This window comes from Halichoerus grypus, chromosome 13 (assembly GCF_964656455.1).
Source record: "Halichoerus grypus chromosome 13, mHalGry1.hap1.1, whole genome shotgun sequence".
Taxonomy (NCBI): Eukaryota; Metazoa; Chordata; class Mammalia; order Carnivora; family Phocidae; genus Halichoerus; species Halichoerus grypus.
This window is the reverse complement of record NC_135724.1, coordinates 76,542,234-76,556,254: the sequence shown is the minus strand read 5'-3', so window position 1 is coordinate 76,556,254 and position 14,021 is coordinate 76,542,234. Positions and strand designations below refer to the sequence as shown.

At 48.4% G+C, this 14,021-nt stretch overlaps 1 protein-coding gene across 6 annotated transcripts in view; it reads left to right on the top strand.

Moving 5' to 3' along the window:
- The window catches only part of GRK3 (G protein-coupled receptor kinase 3), a 124,462-nt gene extending 113,065 nt beyond the window's left edge, over positions 1-11,397 (top strand). For 4 of the 6 annotated variants that reach the window (XM_078060837.1, XM_036105195.2, XM_078060840.1 and 1 more), the window contains 3 exons: positions 890-1,026; positions 4,112-4,225; positions 5,243-11,397. In XM_078060837.1, the coding sequence (XP_077916963.1) occupies positions 890-1,026; positions 4,112-4,225; positions 5,243-5,404 (413 nt within the window). In that variant the 3' untranslated portion in view covers positions 5,405-11,397. Of the gene's footprint in view, positions 1-606; positions 744-889; positions 1,027-4,111; positions 4,226-4,352; positions 4,441-5,242 lie in introns of those variants that run through there. The other 2 variants (XM_078060838.1, XR_013443478.1) reach the window with 2 other exon arrangements.
- Positions 11,398-14,021: the final 2,624 nt, after the last annotated feature.

The window sequence follows — 14,021 nt, the reverse complement described above, 5'->3', positions numbered from 1 at the left end:
GGAGCCCACCGGATCACCTGTCCCCTCCCTCCTTGGTTCTTTTCCCTCCTGTATGTGGGACAGTGTGGGTATTGCTTATCTGTTTACCATCTGGGTCTCCTGTTAGAACATTAGCTCTCTGAGGGCGAGAGTTCTGTCTCTTGCCATGTAGCCCTGCGGAATCCAGAGCGCCCAGAACATGCCCAATACCAGGCATTCCCTGAATAGCTGTTGAATGAATGAGGGGAGGAGTGAATGAATGATTTTTAGCATGGTCTCCAAAGCCTTTAAAGAAAGAAAGCAGAGCCAGTCACTTAAAATTAACCTTTTAAAAAAAAAAAGAGAGAGGTAGTACTTCACTCTAACAATATGATCAGGACTTAACATGAGTCCGAATTAGCTCAGTCTGTCTAGGTAACCATATATTTGAGGGATAAACATAGCCTTAAGGAATAACCAGTTTTGAGCCTTGTGTTACCTTGGCTGCTTGGTAAGCGCCTTACTATTATTTATGGGATTGAGTGGAGAACCCCAGTCCCACATAAAGGCAAAGGTACTTTGGGCATAGCCTGAATTGAATTCCTCTCTAATCTCCAATTCTTGTTATTACACATAATGAAAAAATAGTTTGGGAACAAACCTGTGCCCTCTCTGAGCGATGAGGGAACATCACGAATGTATCCGAATATTGAGAAACAGCCATTCAGTATGTTAGCGGAGACCTGTTCTTTCGATCCCCAGCTCACCTGGGTCTCAAAACGGAGGTAAGGATTTGCATAATGTCCTCCATTCATAGAAATTTGATTTTTCCAAAAAGTGTGTCATTCTTTTTTGTTTGTTTGTTTCTGAGAAGAACATAGACCATCTGTGTCCGAGCCCATTTAATTTGCGGTTATTTTATATTGCTCAGATTATGCTCTGGGGAAGGACTGTATCATGCACGGGTACATGCTGAAGCTGGGGAACCCGTTCCTGACTCAATGGCAGCGTCGGTATTTTTACCTCTTTCCGAACAGACTTGAATGGAGAGGAGAGGGAGAGTCCCGGGTAAGTCCAGAGCGGCCCACCCAGCACGGACTTGCAGGGTTCTCAGTGTCACATGGCTCGTTCAGATGGCTGGCATGTCTTCTAAAATAGCCCGCTAAGCTCTGGGTATCTATTTAAACTCGTGCACATGAGATTTTGGTGTTCAAACTCTAACTTTTAAACTTAGAGTCAAAGAAGGATTCTGTAACGTCTGAAAATAGAATGTGAGGTCAAAACAGGTTTGAAGGAGGCTGGAGAGTAGTTGGGGAGATCAAAAGAGATAAAAAACAAAAAAACAAAAAAACAAATCCAGGACGTTGGAGTCAGACAGAGGCGACTGAATCCAGAGCTCAGAGAAGAAGGTCTGGCGTCCGTGACACAGCACGACAGTTGTGGGTCTGCCTGTGCTCAGTCGCCCCTTCACATGCTTCCCCCGCCCCCGGTCAGGCTCAAATGAAATGAGCTAAGTGATGCTGGGCCCACAGCCGAGGTCGCCAAACACTTCCTTTGGTCTCTGTTTTGTTGGAAAAGTTTAAGTGACGTCCATAGCATGGGCAGGAAGATACCACTGCCCCCTCAGGTCCTTTCTTGAGGACCAGTGTTTGTGAACAAGGTAAGAAGACATTTTGAATCCACACTGTCCCTCGAAGCCAGGCAGGTAGCCTTTATTCAGCACCTGCTGTGTGGGGAGTGGAGGGCTCGTCCAGAGGTGGCCGTCCAAGCAGAAGGCATACTTCTGCTCCTGGGGAGGGAATGGCTAGTCCTCTGGGGCCAAGGAAGCAGGGCAGTGGGTCCCGAATGTCAAAAACATAGTTGATGTCTTGGATGTGTCAGAATACTGCCCATCCGTTGTCCGGTGGTCAGAAGTGTAAAATAACCTCTAATCTTGTTTGTTCGATTTTGGAATGTGTTTTTTAAATCCCCGTTGGTAAAGGGGCGCCTGGGTGGCTCAGTCGGTTAAGTGTCCAACTCTTGGTTTCGGCTCGAGGTCATGATCTCAGGGTCTTGGGATCGAGCCCCATGTCGGGCTTCACACTCAGTGCGGAGTCTCCTGTCCCCTCTGCTCCTCCTCCCCCCACTTGCAGGCTCTCTCTCTCTCTCAAATAAGTAAATAAAATCCTTGAAAATAAATAACTAAAAATAATAAATCCCCATTGGTAAATTGCTATTTAATTATAGTGATTGCCACCGCACAGCACGTTCCTTTCAGATAAATAAGACTTCTCACCGCTGCTGGTGCCATGGGGCTCATTTCCTCAGACTAATGCGTCTAGGCTCTGAATTGCTATTAGTAAGTCTCTTTGGGGGTCCTGAGTTGTAACTCAGGTGCTGGTATTATATAATATAATGTGTAATATTATATCATATGTATTGTATTTTATAAATATATGAACTCAACACACAAATTGTAATCCGTATATATTATTATTATTATAGAATATATAATATTTCCAGATAATAAGTGTCCCTGGGCATATTACGCATTTACAGTTGACCCTTATACATGGGGGTCAGGGGTGTTGGCCCCTCATGCAGTCGAAAACCTGTGGGTAACTTCTGACTCCCCCCAAGAACTTGACTGCTGATAGCCTACTGTTGACCAGAAGGCTGAGTGATGAACAGCGGGTTAACACAGAATTTGCGTGTGACATGACTTATATACTGTATTCTTACAATAGGGTAAGCTAAAGAAAAGAAAATGTTATTAAGAAAATCACAAGGAAGAGGGGCACCTGGGTGGCTCAGTCGTTAAGCATCTGCCTTCTGCTCAGGTCACGATCCCAGGGTCCTGGGGTTGAGCCCCACACGGCGCTCCCTGCTCCACGGGGGCCTGCTTCTCCCTCTCTCACCCCCCCGCGCTTGTGTTCCCTCTCTTGCTATATCTCTCTCTGTCAAATAAATAAATAAAATCTTTAAAAAAAAAGAAAAAAAATCACAGGGAGAAGAGAAAATACATTTACCGAACTGTACTGTATTTACGGGGAAAAAAATCCCTATAGAAGTGGACCCACACAGTTCAAACCCATGTTGTCCCAGGGCCAATTTTAGTCTGCCGTCTACTGGACAGTCACCGTGGTGTGCGTTGAAAGGAAGTTATCTAGCTTTTCAGGATATTTGAAAACTTAAAGAAAATCTTCCCTTTTTTTGAACATCGGATATAGTAGGTAGCTTTTTTGTTTTTTTAAGATTTTATTTATTTATTTGACAAAGAGACAGCGAGAACACAAGCAGAGGGAGTGGGAGAGGGAGAAGCAGGCTTCCTGCTGAGCAGAGAGCCCAATGCGGGGCTTGATCCCAGGACTCTGGGATCGTGACCTGAGCCGAAGGCAGACGCCCAACGACTGAGCCACCCAGGCGCCCCAGTAGCTTGGTTTTAAAAGTCAGCATTCGATGTTCTGTTTGAGAGCGGCCTAGTGTATATGGATGGATGGATTCATAGGTATAAATCAGGAAACAGAGAAATGAGCATTTATGATGGTGGTGTTTTTCATTTAGGAGTCCTGGAGTATTTATCCGAAAAAACATAAAATGGTAAGGTACTCATGACACTGTAACGTTCACTGCAAGCAGTCGTGTTCTAGACCTGGCGTGACCATCTTTTAAGGATGTTGCCTGTATTTATAGCATCCTTTTGATATCATTCTTTCAAAATATCCTTAGCTCACCAGCCAACATTGCCAGACCCTTCCCGAGCTGCCGTGTCAGGAGCTCCGCCGCACCCCATCGGCTCATGTATGTCGCACAGCACTTCGCTGTTTCCTCCCAGCTCGGTCGATAGCACTCAGGGGAGCGTGCGACACGGGAGGGACACGTGCGAGTCACAGCCGTTCCCAAATGGATCCTGTGTCGAGGGAACAGCTGTGCTGCTGTCTTACAGAGACAGTCCGTCCTTCGCCATTTCCTTCAAGATGCCGTCATTTGAATTCTGTGCATGTCCCTTCCTAGCCATTCCCCTCTCTTCTAGAACATCATCAGAGAAAGGGAAAGGCTGATTTTTTTTTTTTTAACTTTTCCTAAGCTGATAGTTTTCCAGATTATTTATTACTTTAACTTAGGAAATCAGGAGATAATGTGAAGTAATGTGTCTTTTTTTTTTTATGGCTAGCAAAATTTACTGACAATGGAACAGATTCTGTCTGTGGAAGAAACTCAGATTAAAGACAAAAAGTGCATTTTGTTGAGGATAAAAGGAGGGAAGCAATTTGTCTTGCAGTGTGAGGTGAGTTTTTCAGGTTTTTAAAACACTTTTTCCCCGTAAGCGAAAGTTCGAGCAACTGTGTGCGTCTCCCGCGAACACAGCTGCCTGGGTATGGAGCAGCTTCTTGAATCCGTGCTTTGTCGCTTAGGTAGCAGGAAAGCCCCGGGGCACAAGGGTCTCAGCAAATTAACCGTTACTGTTATAGGAACAAACGTCAGAAAATGGCAGGAGAGGAGGTACGTGGAATAATCTGACTGCCCTGTCTGAGAACTCTGATCAGTGTTCAGTAGGGGTCTGTTAGCTGGTCTCCCAGTTCTTCTCTTTCAGCATGTTCGAGGTTGGGGCTTGCATGTCTAAATAAACACAAGATACCAAAGTGACTTCTCTCAAGGGACATGCCATCTTTCTGTCTCCAAAGTTCTATTATAGCCCAAATTTAATTCCTCTGGGGTACTGGGGTGTGTGTGTGTGTGTGTGTGTGTGTATGTGTCCATGTGGGTGGGGGTGTGTGTGTAGGGTGTGGGTGTGCATGTGGGTGAGGGGAGTGTGTGTGTGGGGGGCGTGTGGATGTGCATGGGTGTGTGTGTGTCCATGTGGGTGGGGGTTTGTGTAAGGGTGTGAGTGTGCACATGGGTGGGGGGGAGTGTGTGTGGGTGTGTGTGCGCATGTGCACGAGAGCGTATTTAGAGAGACAGACCAGTAGTAGATAACCGAGGTGTGTGTTTAACAAGCATCCCTCCACTGCACACGTGACGCGCTCGCTCATCAGCCAGAACTCCTTAGGCATAACTGTATAGACTTGAGCTGTTTTAGAAATCAGAAATCGGAGGTGATCTCTGAACGAATCAGTGCTTCTCCGGGTGGGGCTCAGGGGGTCCCCTGCAGGGCTTGCCAGCCTGGCCCTGCTCCCGCATGGCCCACAGTTCAGCGGAGCGCTGCGCGCCGGAAGGCGGGGTGGCGCGGTCATGACCAGAGGCACCACTCTGCTGGCCAGCCGTGCGCGCCCGTTGCAACTTCTCCCTTTGTGTGTCCGTGCAGAGCGACCCCGAGTTTGTGCAGTGGAAGAAGGAGCTGACCGAGACATTTACAGAGGCTCAGCGACTCCTGCGCCGCGCCCCCAAGTTCCTCAACAAGTCCCGGTCCAGCGTGGTTGAGCTCTCGAAGCCTCCTCTCTGTCACAGGAACAGCAACGGCCTCTGACGCCCGGGACAGGAGGGTCCTGGGGAGACGGGGCCTCGAGGAAGCCCGTACCGGGGGTTTTCCGCCCTTGAGAGGGAGTCTTTTGGAGAAGTCCGGGGGTCAGAGGTTCGGTCCTCTTGTCCCTGGGGCCCTTCCACGGCTGGGAGGACCCAGGACGCCGAGGTGCTCCTAATAGGAGCTGTGACCGTGGTCCGGCCTGGGCCGGCCTCCCTCCCCTTCTGAGTGCCTCCTGCGCATGACATCTGTCCACTCTCAAAACTACTGAAGAAAGAAATGAAAGTTCTTTCCCTTTCTTACACACTTGTTTGGGTAGACGTGAACCTAGAACTTGAAATGATTCCTCCTTATCACTTCAGTTTGTATGTCTGATATCAAACATATCTTAGACTTGCCAAGATGGAGTGCAGCCCTCTGTGGCGGCGGGCGCCGGATGGCCCGAGCGCTGCCCTGTGTCCTCTGCTGGGCTCACACGTGTCCACTCTGCGCTCCTGGGGGACGGGAGGTCAGCACGCGTTTCCTCCGTGCACTGCAGCACCGACCGACTTCTTGATGCCCCGCGTGGCGAGCTGAAGATGCTTTCTGAGAAGCTTGCCCTTGGGCCCCCGCCGGGTGTGCGGCACCACCCAGGTACCCGCCTGCCTCCAACAGGGAACAGAGGGAGCGTGCCCTCAGAGGACTTGGGAGTCGCTCATGACTGACGGCGTTCAACGGTGGACCATTGGAAGGCTTCACAGGGATTCCGAAGGACAGGCAGCGGGATTTTAACTTTCAGGGCAACAGTGATTTTCAAAAATCTTCAAATAAACATATCGCACTTTCACGTGTCTGGGTGCGCACGGACGCTTGGGGGTGAGTCTGTCTTGGGCTCCAACAATAAGCAGTTATAGGACAGGGTCATTCTGGTTCCTTCTGCCTGCCCTCGGGACACATATCCATAACGGATGTGTAAAGGAAGGAAAGAATTACTCTGTTTCACGTTGTAGTATAATTTAAAATGAATTTTACTGACAAAAGAATGCTGAAGAATGAATGTGTTGAAATGAGTTAACTGTGTTTGTTGACTTCTGTGTCATCCTTCACCCGTCATTAGTGAGTGGTACTTGGCCCCGGGTGGGTCGTCCCACGCTGTGACAGCAGTGGGGCGGGAAGGCCTGTTGCCTAATCCCGGGGGCTTCTCTTCTCCCCACGGTTCTCCCACGATGCGTTCTGTGCCCTTTTCACGCCCCAAATAAATGCTGGGCTATGCTGGGCTATATGAACCAGTGTGTTTCCCAGTGAAGTCCTGTCACCAGACTGAAAATAATAACAATAATTTTTAAAGTCCACATATTTGTCTTATTCTTAGTGCAATCTTGTTGTGTGTTTCTAAGTTAACTACTAACAGTATAAATAGCATCATCATTATCTGCATCCTGCCCTCGATATTTTTACTGATTCCAGATTTCCATGCACTGTGTTCATTGGGAAAGTGAGTACTTCTTAATGAAATTATATTTTGAGAGTTTGGAAGATGATTACTGAGAGTTTTTATTTCATAGGGGTCACTTTGGAGAAGAAAAGAAATGTGGAGGTCCACTATCCATCTCAACTACCAGTTGGGGTTTAAATCAGCGCGCATGTTCTACTCTGCTCTTTCCAGTAGGGGAGGACGGAGGCACTCTTTACATGCCTTCCCTTTTAAGCCAGGAAGAATGGTGTTCACTTCTGTTTTTTTAAAAAAAACCACTAGCAGCAGAAAAATAGCTGTTCCTCCTAAAGGGTGAGCTGCCTCGCGGCTGTGGTTAATGACCACTGTCACTGCTGTCCTCAGCCCCATCGCAGGCTCCCATCGCTGAGCATTTACAGGTCGGGAATTGCTGTGCCCCAAGCCTCTGCCAGACAGAGCCAAGACCCTCCTGTGGAGAAGGACGCAGACTCCTTCAGGGTCTGAGCTTATCCTCTCCCATTTCCCACCCAGGGCATTAGCCACGCCAACCCGCAGCTCTTTGAAAGATACCATCTTTGGAATAGAACCGGAGGTTAATCTGTCCTTTAGAAAGGAAACAGGAATTGGGAAATACCCTGAGAGCACTTTTGTCCCAAGCCTAATTTCAAGCTCTGGGGTCTCGTCTGGCGAGCCTGCTACCTGCACTTGTCCCCGAAGCCATCTGATAGGGCCAGCGTCTCCGCGGCCACATGGAAGACGCCTCCGGGACCCTTCTGTGCCAGCACCTCGTGCCTGCAAGGCCAAAGAAGGCCACTGTGCTAGAGATCTGTTGCAGAAAGTTTTAAGGGTGTCACCTCGTTCCTAGATGGTTGGCCCTTCAACGTGTAGACCGTGAGAAAGGACAAAATTCAGCACACGTTTTCTCACTCGAAGAAGATAAAGTTGATATTATTTTTATAAAGTTATAATGTCTTGACTTCATAAATCAAGGGAATTAATAAAGCAAAGTCTAAAAATAAAGATGACTTTCAGCTGCGCTACAACGTATATGGAAGAAATTTAAAACTTCAGCCAATCCAAGGTTATTTTTCTAAGTGAAAATATTCTCTCCGGTGCATTTGCCCTTTCATGGCACTGGGAGTTGGGCTTTTTCCCTTCTGCATCGTGTTTAAGTATGATTTTTCAGCAAAACTTATAGAAACCAGCTGTTTTACTGCTAATGCACATGTTGCGCTTCTCATGCCTCTGATTGGCCAATCCACAGACATGACAGTTTCAGAATTTTTGTGGAAATAGAGGGGCCAGATGTGGAGGAAAGCAAGCATCCCGCTCAGGAAAGCCTGCAACAACACACAACCATCTGTTTGAAGCAAGACCTAGCTTGACGTGCGATTTGAAATACGCCGTATGGATACCAGAAACAATTGTTTTAAGGCCCTCACAGGCCATTACAGAACATCCTTTACCCATCGACAGCGAGCTTTAACTCCATGAAAAAGATCAAAGGGTGGTCTTTTCTCTGATGATCTGAAAAATTTCACTCAGAATTTGTAGTTGGGCCAATTCGATACAGCATCTGACTTGTCGATGGAATTGATTTTTCACATGAGGAAGAAAGACAGGATTCTCGAAGTCGGACCCTTTTTCACATGATGTAGATCTATGAAAGGTACTTTGAAATGTGCTGGGATAAGAGAAGACTGATTCTGTAGGACTTAATCATATGTGATTTTTTTTTCTCAGTGATTTTGTTCAGGGAAGTGCTTCTGGGTCATTCGGAGACACCTGATGAATTACCTCCTCGGCACGCCTGAGGACTGACGTTTGTGCCCAGAGAGGAGATGGGCTTCACTGGAGTCTGGGACAGGTGGTGGCTGGGGGGCCGTGGGCTGTAGGGCAGGTGGAGTGGGTGTCTCCCAGGCAAGAACAGTGGTAGAAATGCGGCAAAGGAAGGAAGGCCTTAACTTGCGAGTAAAAAAAAAAGAAAATCACTCCCTTTACACCAAGCACCAAGGAAATGACTGAGTTAGGGTTGGTTGATTCTTTCCCTCCTTACAACAGGAGTTGAATAGTAATGATTGTGAGACATGGTCACTTTATTTTCGATTATGGAGCCACTGGACTTAGGAATAGGCCATCAGCTGTCCATCACGGCCCTGCATGCCCTCCAGCACCCTCCAGGAAGGCGCCCAGCACCCAGAGCTAACCCCCCATCTGTGCGCGCCTCGCAGCCACTGGGAGGGCCAGGTGCGGGGGCTGGGTGGCCGCCTGCAGGGCCCTGTGGCTGCCACAGACCTTTGTCACACGTCCACTGGAACCGCAAGAAGGCTCCCCAGAATAGCAACACCCGGCTTGCTGTTTAATCCATGCCCACTTCCAGAGTGAGCTTTAATAGTTGAAATTTCGAAAACGTTTTTCCCTAAAGATCTAACATGATTTTCCCTCCCATGAAAGGTTGACTCTAGAGATTGGAATTCATCAATTACTTAAATTCATACGAATATGAATTTTTTTTTCTTTTGACCCAGGCCACATTTTAAAAAGAATTCTTTTCCTGTTGAACTAATGAAAGCCGAACTCTGGAATAATACGATTCCCTCACATTGTAATGGGCTTGAGATTTCTTTCACCCTCAAAGACTAACAGACCTGGTCTTTTATTGCCAAGGGACAGGGATGCCCTCCCCGTGGTGCCCGATGCCTGGCCACTCACGGACGCGGCCGGGGGAGCATTGATCGGTAAATGTAGCACCCCAAATGTTAAATTACCTTTATTGAAACACACACACACCCACTCCAGAAAATGAGTTAACAGTACATGCATTTCATGAAAAACTTACAGAAACAAAAACTGTTTTAAAGTTTCAGCAACTCACATTCTTATAGTAAACTCTCTAATACCACGATCTCAAAATTATCTCTGAAAACTGGTAACTCTGCTTCCATATTTTATTCTGTCTAATATAAAACGTCTTTCATGTAAGGGTAGGGAATGGAGAACTATTTCTAACCGTGCACTCATAATTACAAAAGGACTTGAAATTTAATTCCCTGTGTCTCAGTTGATTATGTCCCATGATGTATATATTATATGTGGTTTATAAGCTAAACACTGGCCATTTTTTAAGTTCTGTTGTGAAATTGTATTTTTCTATGTTTTAACTAATTACAATAGATTTGGCTTTTTCTGAGTAACGTAAAGATTGCCGAACTACATATATATATATATATATATATTAAAAAACAGAGTTCTATTTTAGCACAAAAGCATTTTATATTATTTATTGAATCCTTAATGTTTGTTTTCGTCAGAAACATTCCTTCTTTCTGCTCCTTTTTATTTGTATAGTTTGTTATTTAAAGAAACGGCAACCCTTTCTGTGCTTCATAAAATGAAGTGGAAATAACGCGCACAGCCACGTGGGGCGAACATCCCCCCCTCACTGCCATGGACCGTTTGCAACAAAAGCTTATCCTCGGGTCTGTGCCGAGAGGCGTGTGTGCTTCCTGGGCGACGTCTGACAGCACACCTGTCATGAAATACTGCTTTCATCTACCTCTTCAGAAGGCCTCCTGCTTGTTGACAGGTACCCCCAAATGCTTGCTCCCAGACTGGCTGCATTCTAAAAGAATCTCAGTAACACATTTCGGTGGGATTCCCTCTTGATGTCAGTTTTAAAGCCGCGGCCCCAACTAAGCCAACAGGGCAGGTAGACATCCCTCTGGATCGTTCTCCCCCTGGAGCCGAGAGCCGCCCGCAGAGCATCATTTCCTACTCCGATTGTGCCAAATCCCCGCACTCCCGTCTTGCCGTCGCCCCGGGATTCGGCTCTTGCGCCTGACGTATCGAGTACTAAATGGGAGGTCGGTCCTCAGCGCTGCTTACAGGGGGCCAGCCGTGTTTAAAAACCCTGCTTCCAGGCAGAGGGCCTTTGAACGTGACGTCCCGGCGCCCCCACCGCATCGCTGTTGCAAAATGGTTTGGAAGATGGGGTCATAAAGGCAAATGCCCTCGTACGTGATTAAACCTTTGCCAGAGGTCTTAACTTCCGAGCAGACGGACCCTGAAGTATTCCCGTGAGCTGGAATGACCAGTCCCCTGGGAGAGGGGGTCCCTCCGCACGCTGACATTTGTCTCTGCCTGTCTTCCTCGCTGGGTAGCCGTCGGTGTGGCCACGTCTTCGCTATGCTCTTGGCCAAGCATCACGCCCTTAAAGAAAGAAATCCGTTTTCTATTGTGCGTTGCCCAACAGGGTGAAGCGGGTGAATTAGATATTGTAAATCTAGATATTGTACCTATGAAATTATCATTTGTTTTGATCTTGCTTCACACTGATTGTGCCATGGGGCTGTGTAGCCCTCTCTCAGTATCCGCTTACTAGTGCACGTTTGAAGTCCTCGCCCACGGGAGACGCTGCTCCACGCCTGCGATCACCCGCCCTGTGCGGGCACGAGCTGTCATTTGGTATCACCGTCTTACACGGCTATTTTGGAGCAGTGAGGCTGGTTTCCTGTGTTGATAAATTGCTTATATAAAAATCTCAATAAAAAGGCTCTGTACAGAGATACCTACTTTGGTGTGCTGTCCTCCCCCCCTCCCCCGCGCCAATTAATTTCTTTATCAAGCTGCTAAGCATCAGGAAGTGACGCCTTTTATTTATTTATTTATTTATTTTTTAAAGATTTTATTTATTTATTCATGAGAGACACACAGAGAGAAGCAGAGGCAGAGGGAGAAGCAGGCTCCCCGCGGAGCAGGGAGCCCGATGCGGGACTCGATCCCAGGACCCTGGGATCATGACCTGAGCCGAAGGCAGACGCTTAACCGACTGAGCCACCCAGGCGTCCCAGGAAGTGACGCCTTTTAAAGAATCCCGGCTTTGAGGACAATCCATGCAGAGGCTGATTTTATAAAGAGGAAGGGGACCGCTGATCTGCATTCCTGCGGATTTTGTGGATTGTTGGAGCACAGCCCGCTTCACAGGCTCGGGGGTTTGGAGACCCAACCGCCTGTGCCTCCTGCAAGACATGTTGTGGGGAAAGAGCCTGTGACAGGTGGGCCACGGGGAGACCCAGGAGGGCGTCCATCTCCTCCCCAGTTAGTCTAGACTACACCGGGCCTCCCAGCATACTCCCAGGGTGACCTTGGAGTCCCTCCGGGAAGCGCAGACCCTTCACTCTCCATTCCTGCTCAAGGAAATGAGCTTGACACAGTGCTGTTAAAGGTAATGTCAGCCCTGAAGGTAGAGGAGCAGGTGAGGGGGTGAGGGGGGCGCCTCGGCGGCTCAGTTGGTTAAGCGTCCGACTCGTTTCAGCTCAGGTCATGACCTCAGGGTCGTGGGATCGAGCCCAGCGTCAGGCTCCCTGCTCATTGGGGAGCCTGCTTCTCTCTCTCCCCCGGCCCCTCCCCCTGCTTGTGCTCTGTCTCTCTCTCTCTCAGATAAATGAATAAAATCTTTAAAAAACTAAAATAAAATAAATCTTAAAAAAAAAATGCAGGAGGGGGACTCGTTCTTCGTGTGGCCCAGGGCTTCATTTTGTTCTTGATGTCGATGTATTGGACAGATTTTTCTAGACAGCAGATCAGATCCATGAGACCCAGTGGCGGTGGGGGCATGAAACACCATGCCAGTGAACTTCCCACTCGCCTCGGGGTCGACTTTGCCCACGGCTGTGGCCAGCGACCGCAGGGGTGAGCACGGGAGCCTGGTGTCCAGAGCTAGAAGCAGTGGTGCTGAATGTGGTCACGAGTCGCTCCACCTTGCCAAGTATGTCCTGGATGACCTTGGCCAGGGAGTGGACAGCGTCATGTGCTGTCCAGATCCTCCTTCACGGAAGGCCTTCTTGTCTGTGCTAGGGATGCAGTCCTCAGGCGGCCCTCAGCTGTCTGCCCCTTCAGGATGCCTTAGCTACAGAGCGCCACCTTGCCCGATGTCACACCCTTGCCCGGGTGCCCACATCCAGTGACTGGTCTGCACCGAGGTACAAAGGGCTGGCCATCTTGGTCCCAATTCGGGAACAAACTAGCTCTAAGGGTTACAGTGGGGTTGCCACAGGCTGTTTGGGGGCCCTCGTCACAGCTAGACATTTCCCTCTGTCCGATCCTCATTCCTTCTCCATCCTTCCATAGGCGTAGATACCAAGAGAACTCTTTAATATAAGTTCTGTTCATTACATTCTATTTCAGAGTCCGCTTCCCCCGGGAAAGCAGTCTGTAGTGTTGGGCCCGGGTGCGGTAGGAGATCACAGGTGCTGACCTGGGGTGCGGGGGCTGGATCACCCACTGCCCGGTTGGCAGTGGTCACCGACGGGAATCGGTGGTAGCAGGTGGAACAGAGAAACCCCCGGGTCAAAGAGAGGGGGCTTCCAGCGTTCGCATTTGCAGCAGAGGTGAGTGGGGATGGTACGCCGGTGGAAGGGGGTGCACTGGATGCTTTGTCCTATCGAGCTGGGAAAAAAAAAAATGCTAAATCTAAGAACTGGAACATAGAAAAGGAGGCTCGTGCATGTGCCCCCCGGGAAGATAAAACCTCAAGGCTAAGAGACTGATTTTCCTGATTTATAGAAGATTGATCGTGTTGCAATTTCCTTGGATGATGAGGTGTTGGTCAGAGGTTGTCCCATATCCACCGTGGGAAACTTTGCTAGAGGCGTGACCCAGAGGTGATGCAGGTCAGTTTGGTCTCACAAAGTGGGCTGAATGGACCTTTGTTTGTGTGGCTGGACTGGTTCCGTCTGCTCGGGGAATTTTCAGAGCTGGTGTCCGTCATGTGCTGTCCAGATCCTCCTTCACGGAAGGCCTTCTTGTCTGTGCTAGGGATGCAGTCCTCAGGCGTGTCCTCAATGTGACAGTCCTCATTGATTGTCACAGACCCTCGCTGAACTGTCCCCTCTTTATGTTCCCTGCCCATCAATACAACCTACCCAAACCTGTGACCCTACTCGCCTGCAGCTTGCTTGTCCTGAATTGCAATCCCTCTGCTATTCCTGAATAAAGTTACCCATTTTGAGCTTGCTTCCGTTTACTTCTTTATTTAGGGCAGCAAAGCATTTGAGAAAAGTGGCAGAGAGAATAAATCCTGGACAGTGGGACCGGGTGGCTATGGCTAAGCTTAATGGATGCTTTGGGGAAAGATAATAAAAAGCAGAGAGAAATTAGTTGCCAACAGAAGGCCAGATATGGGAGAGTATA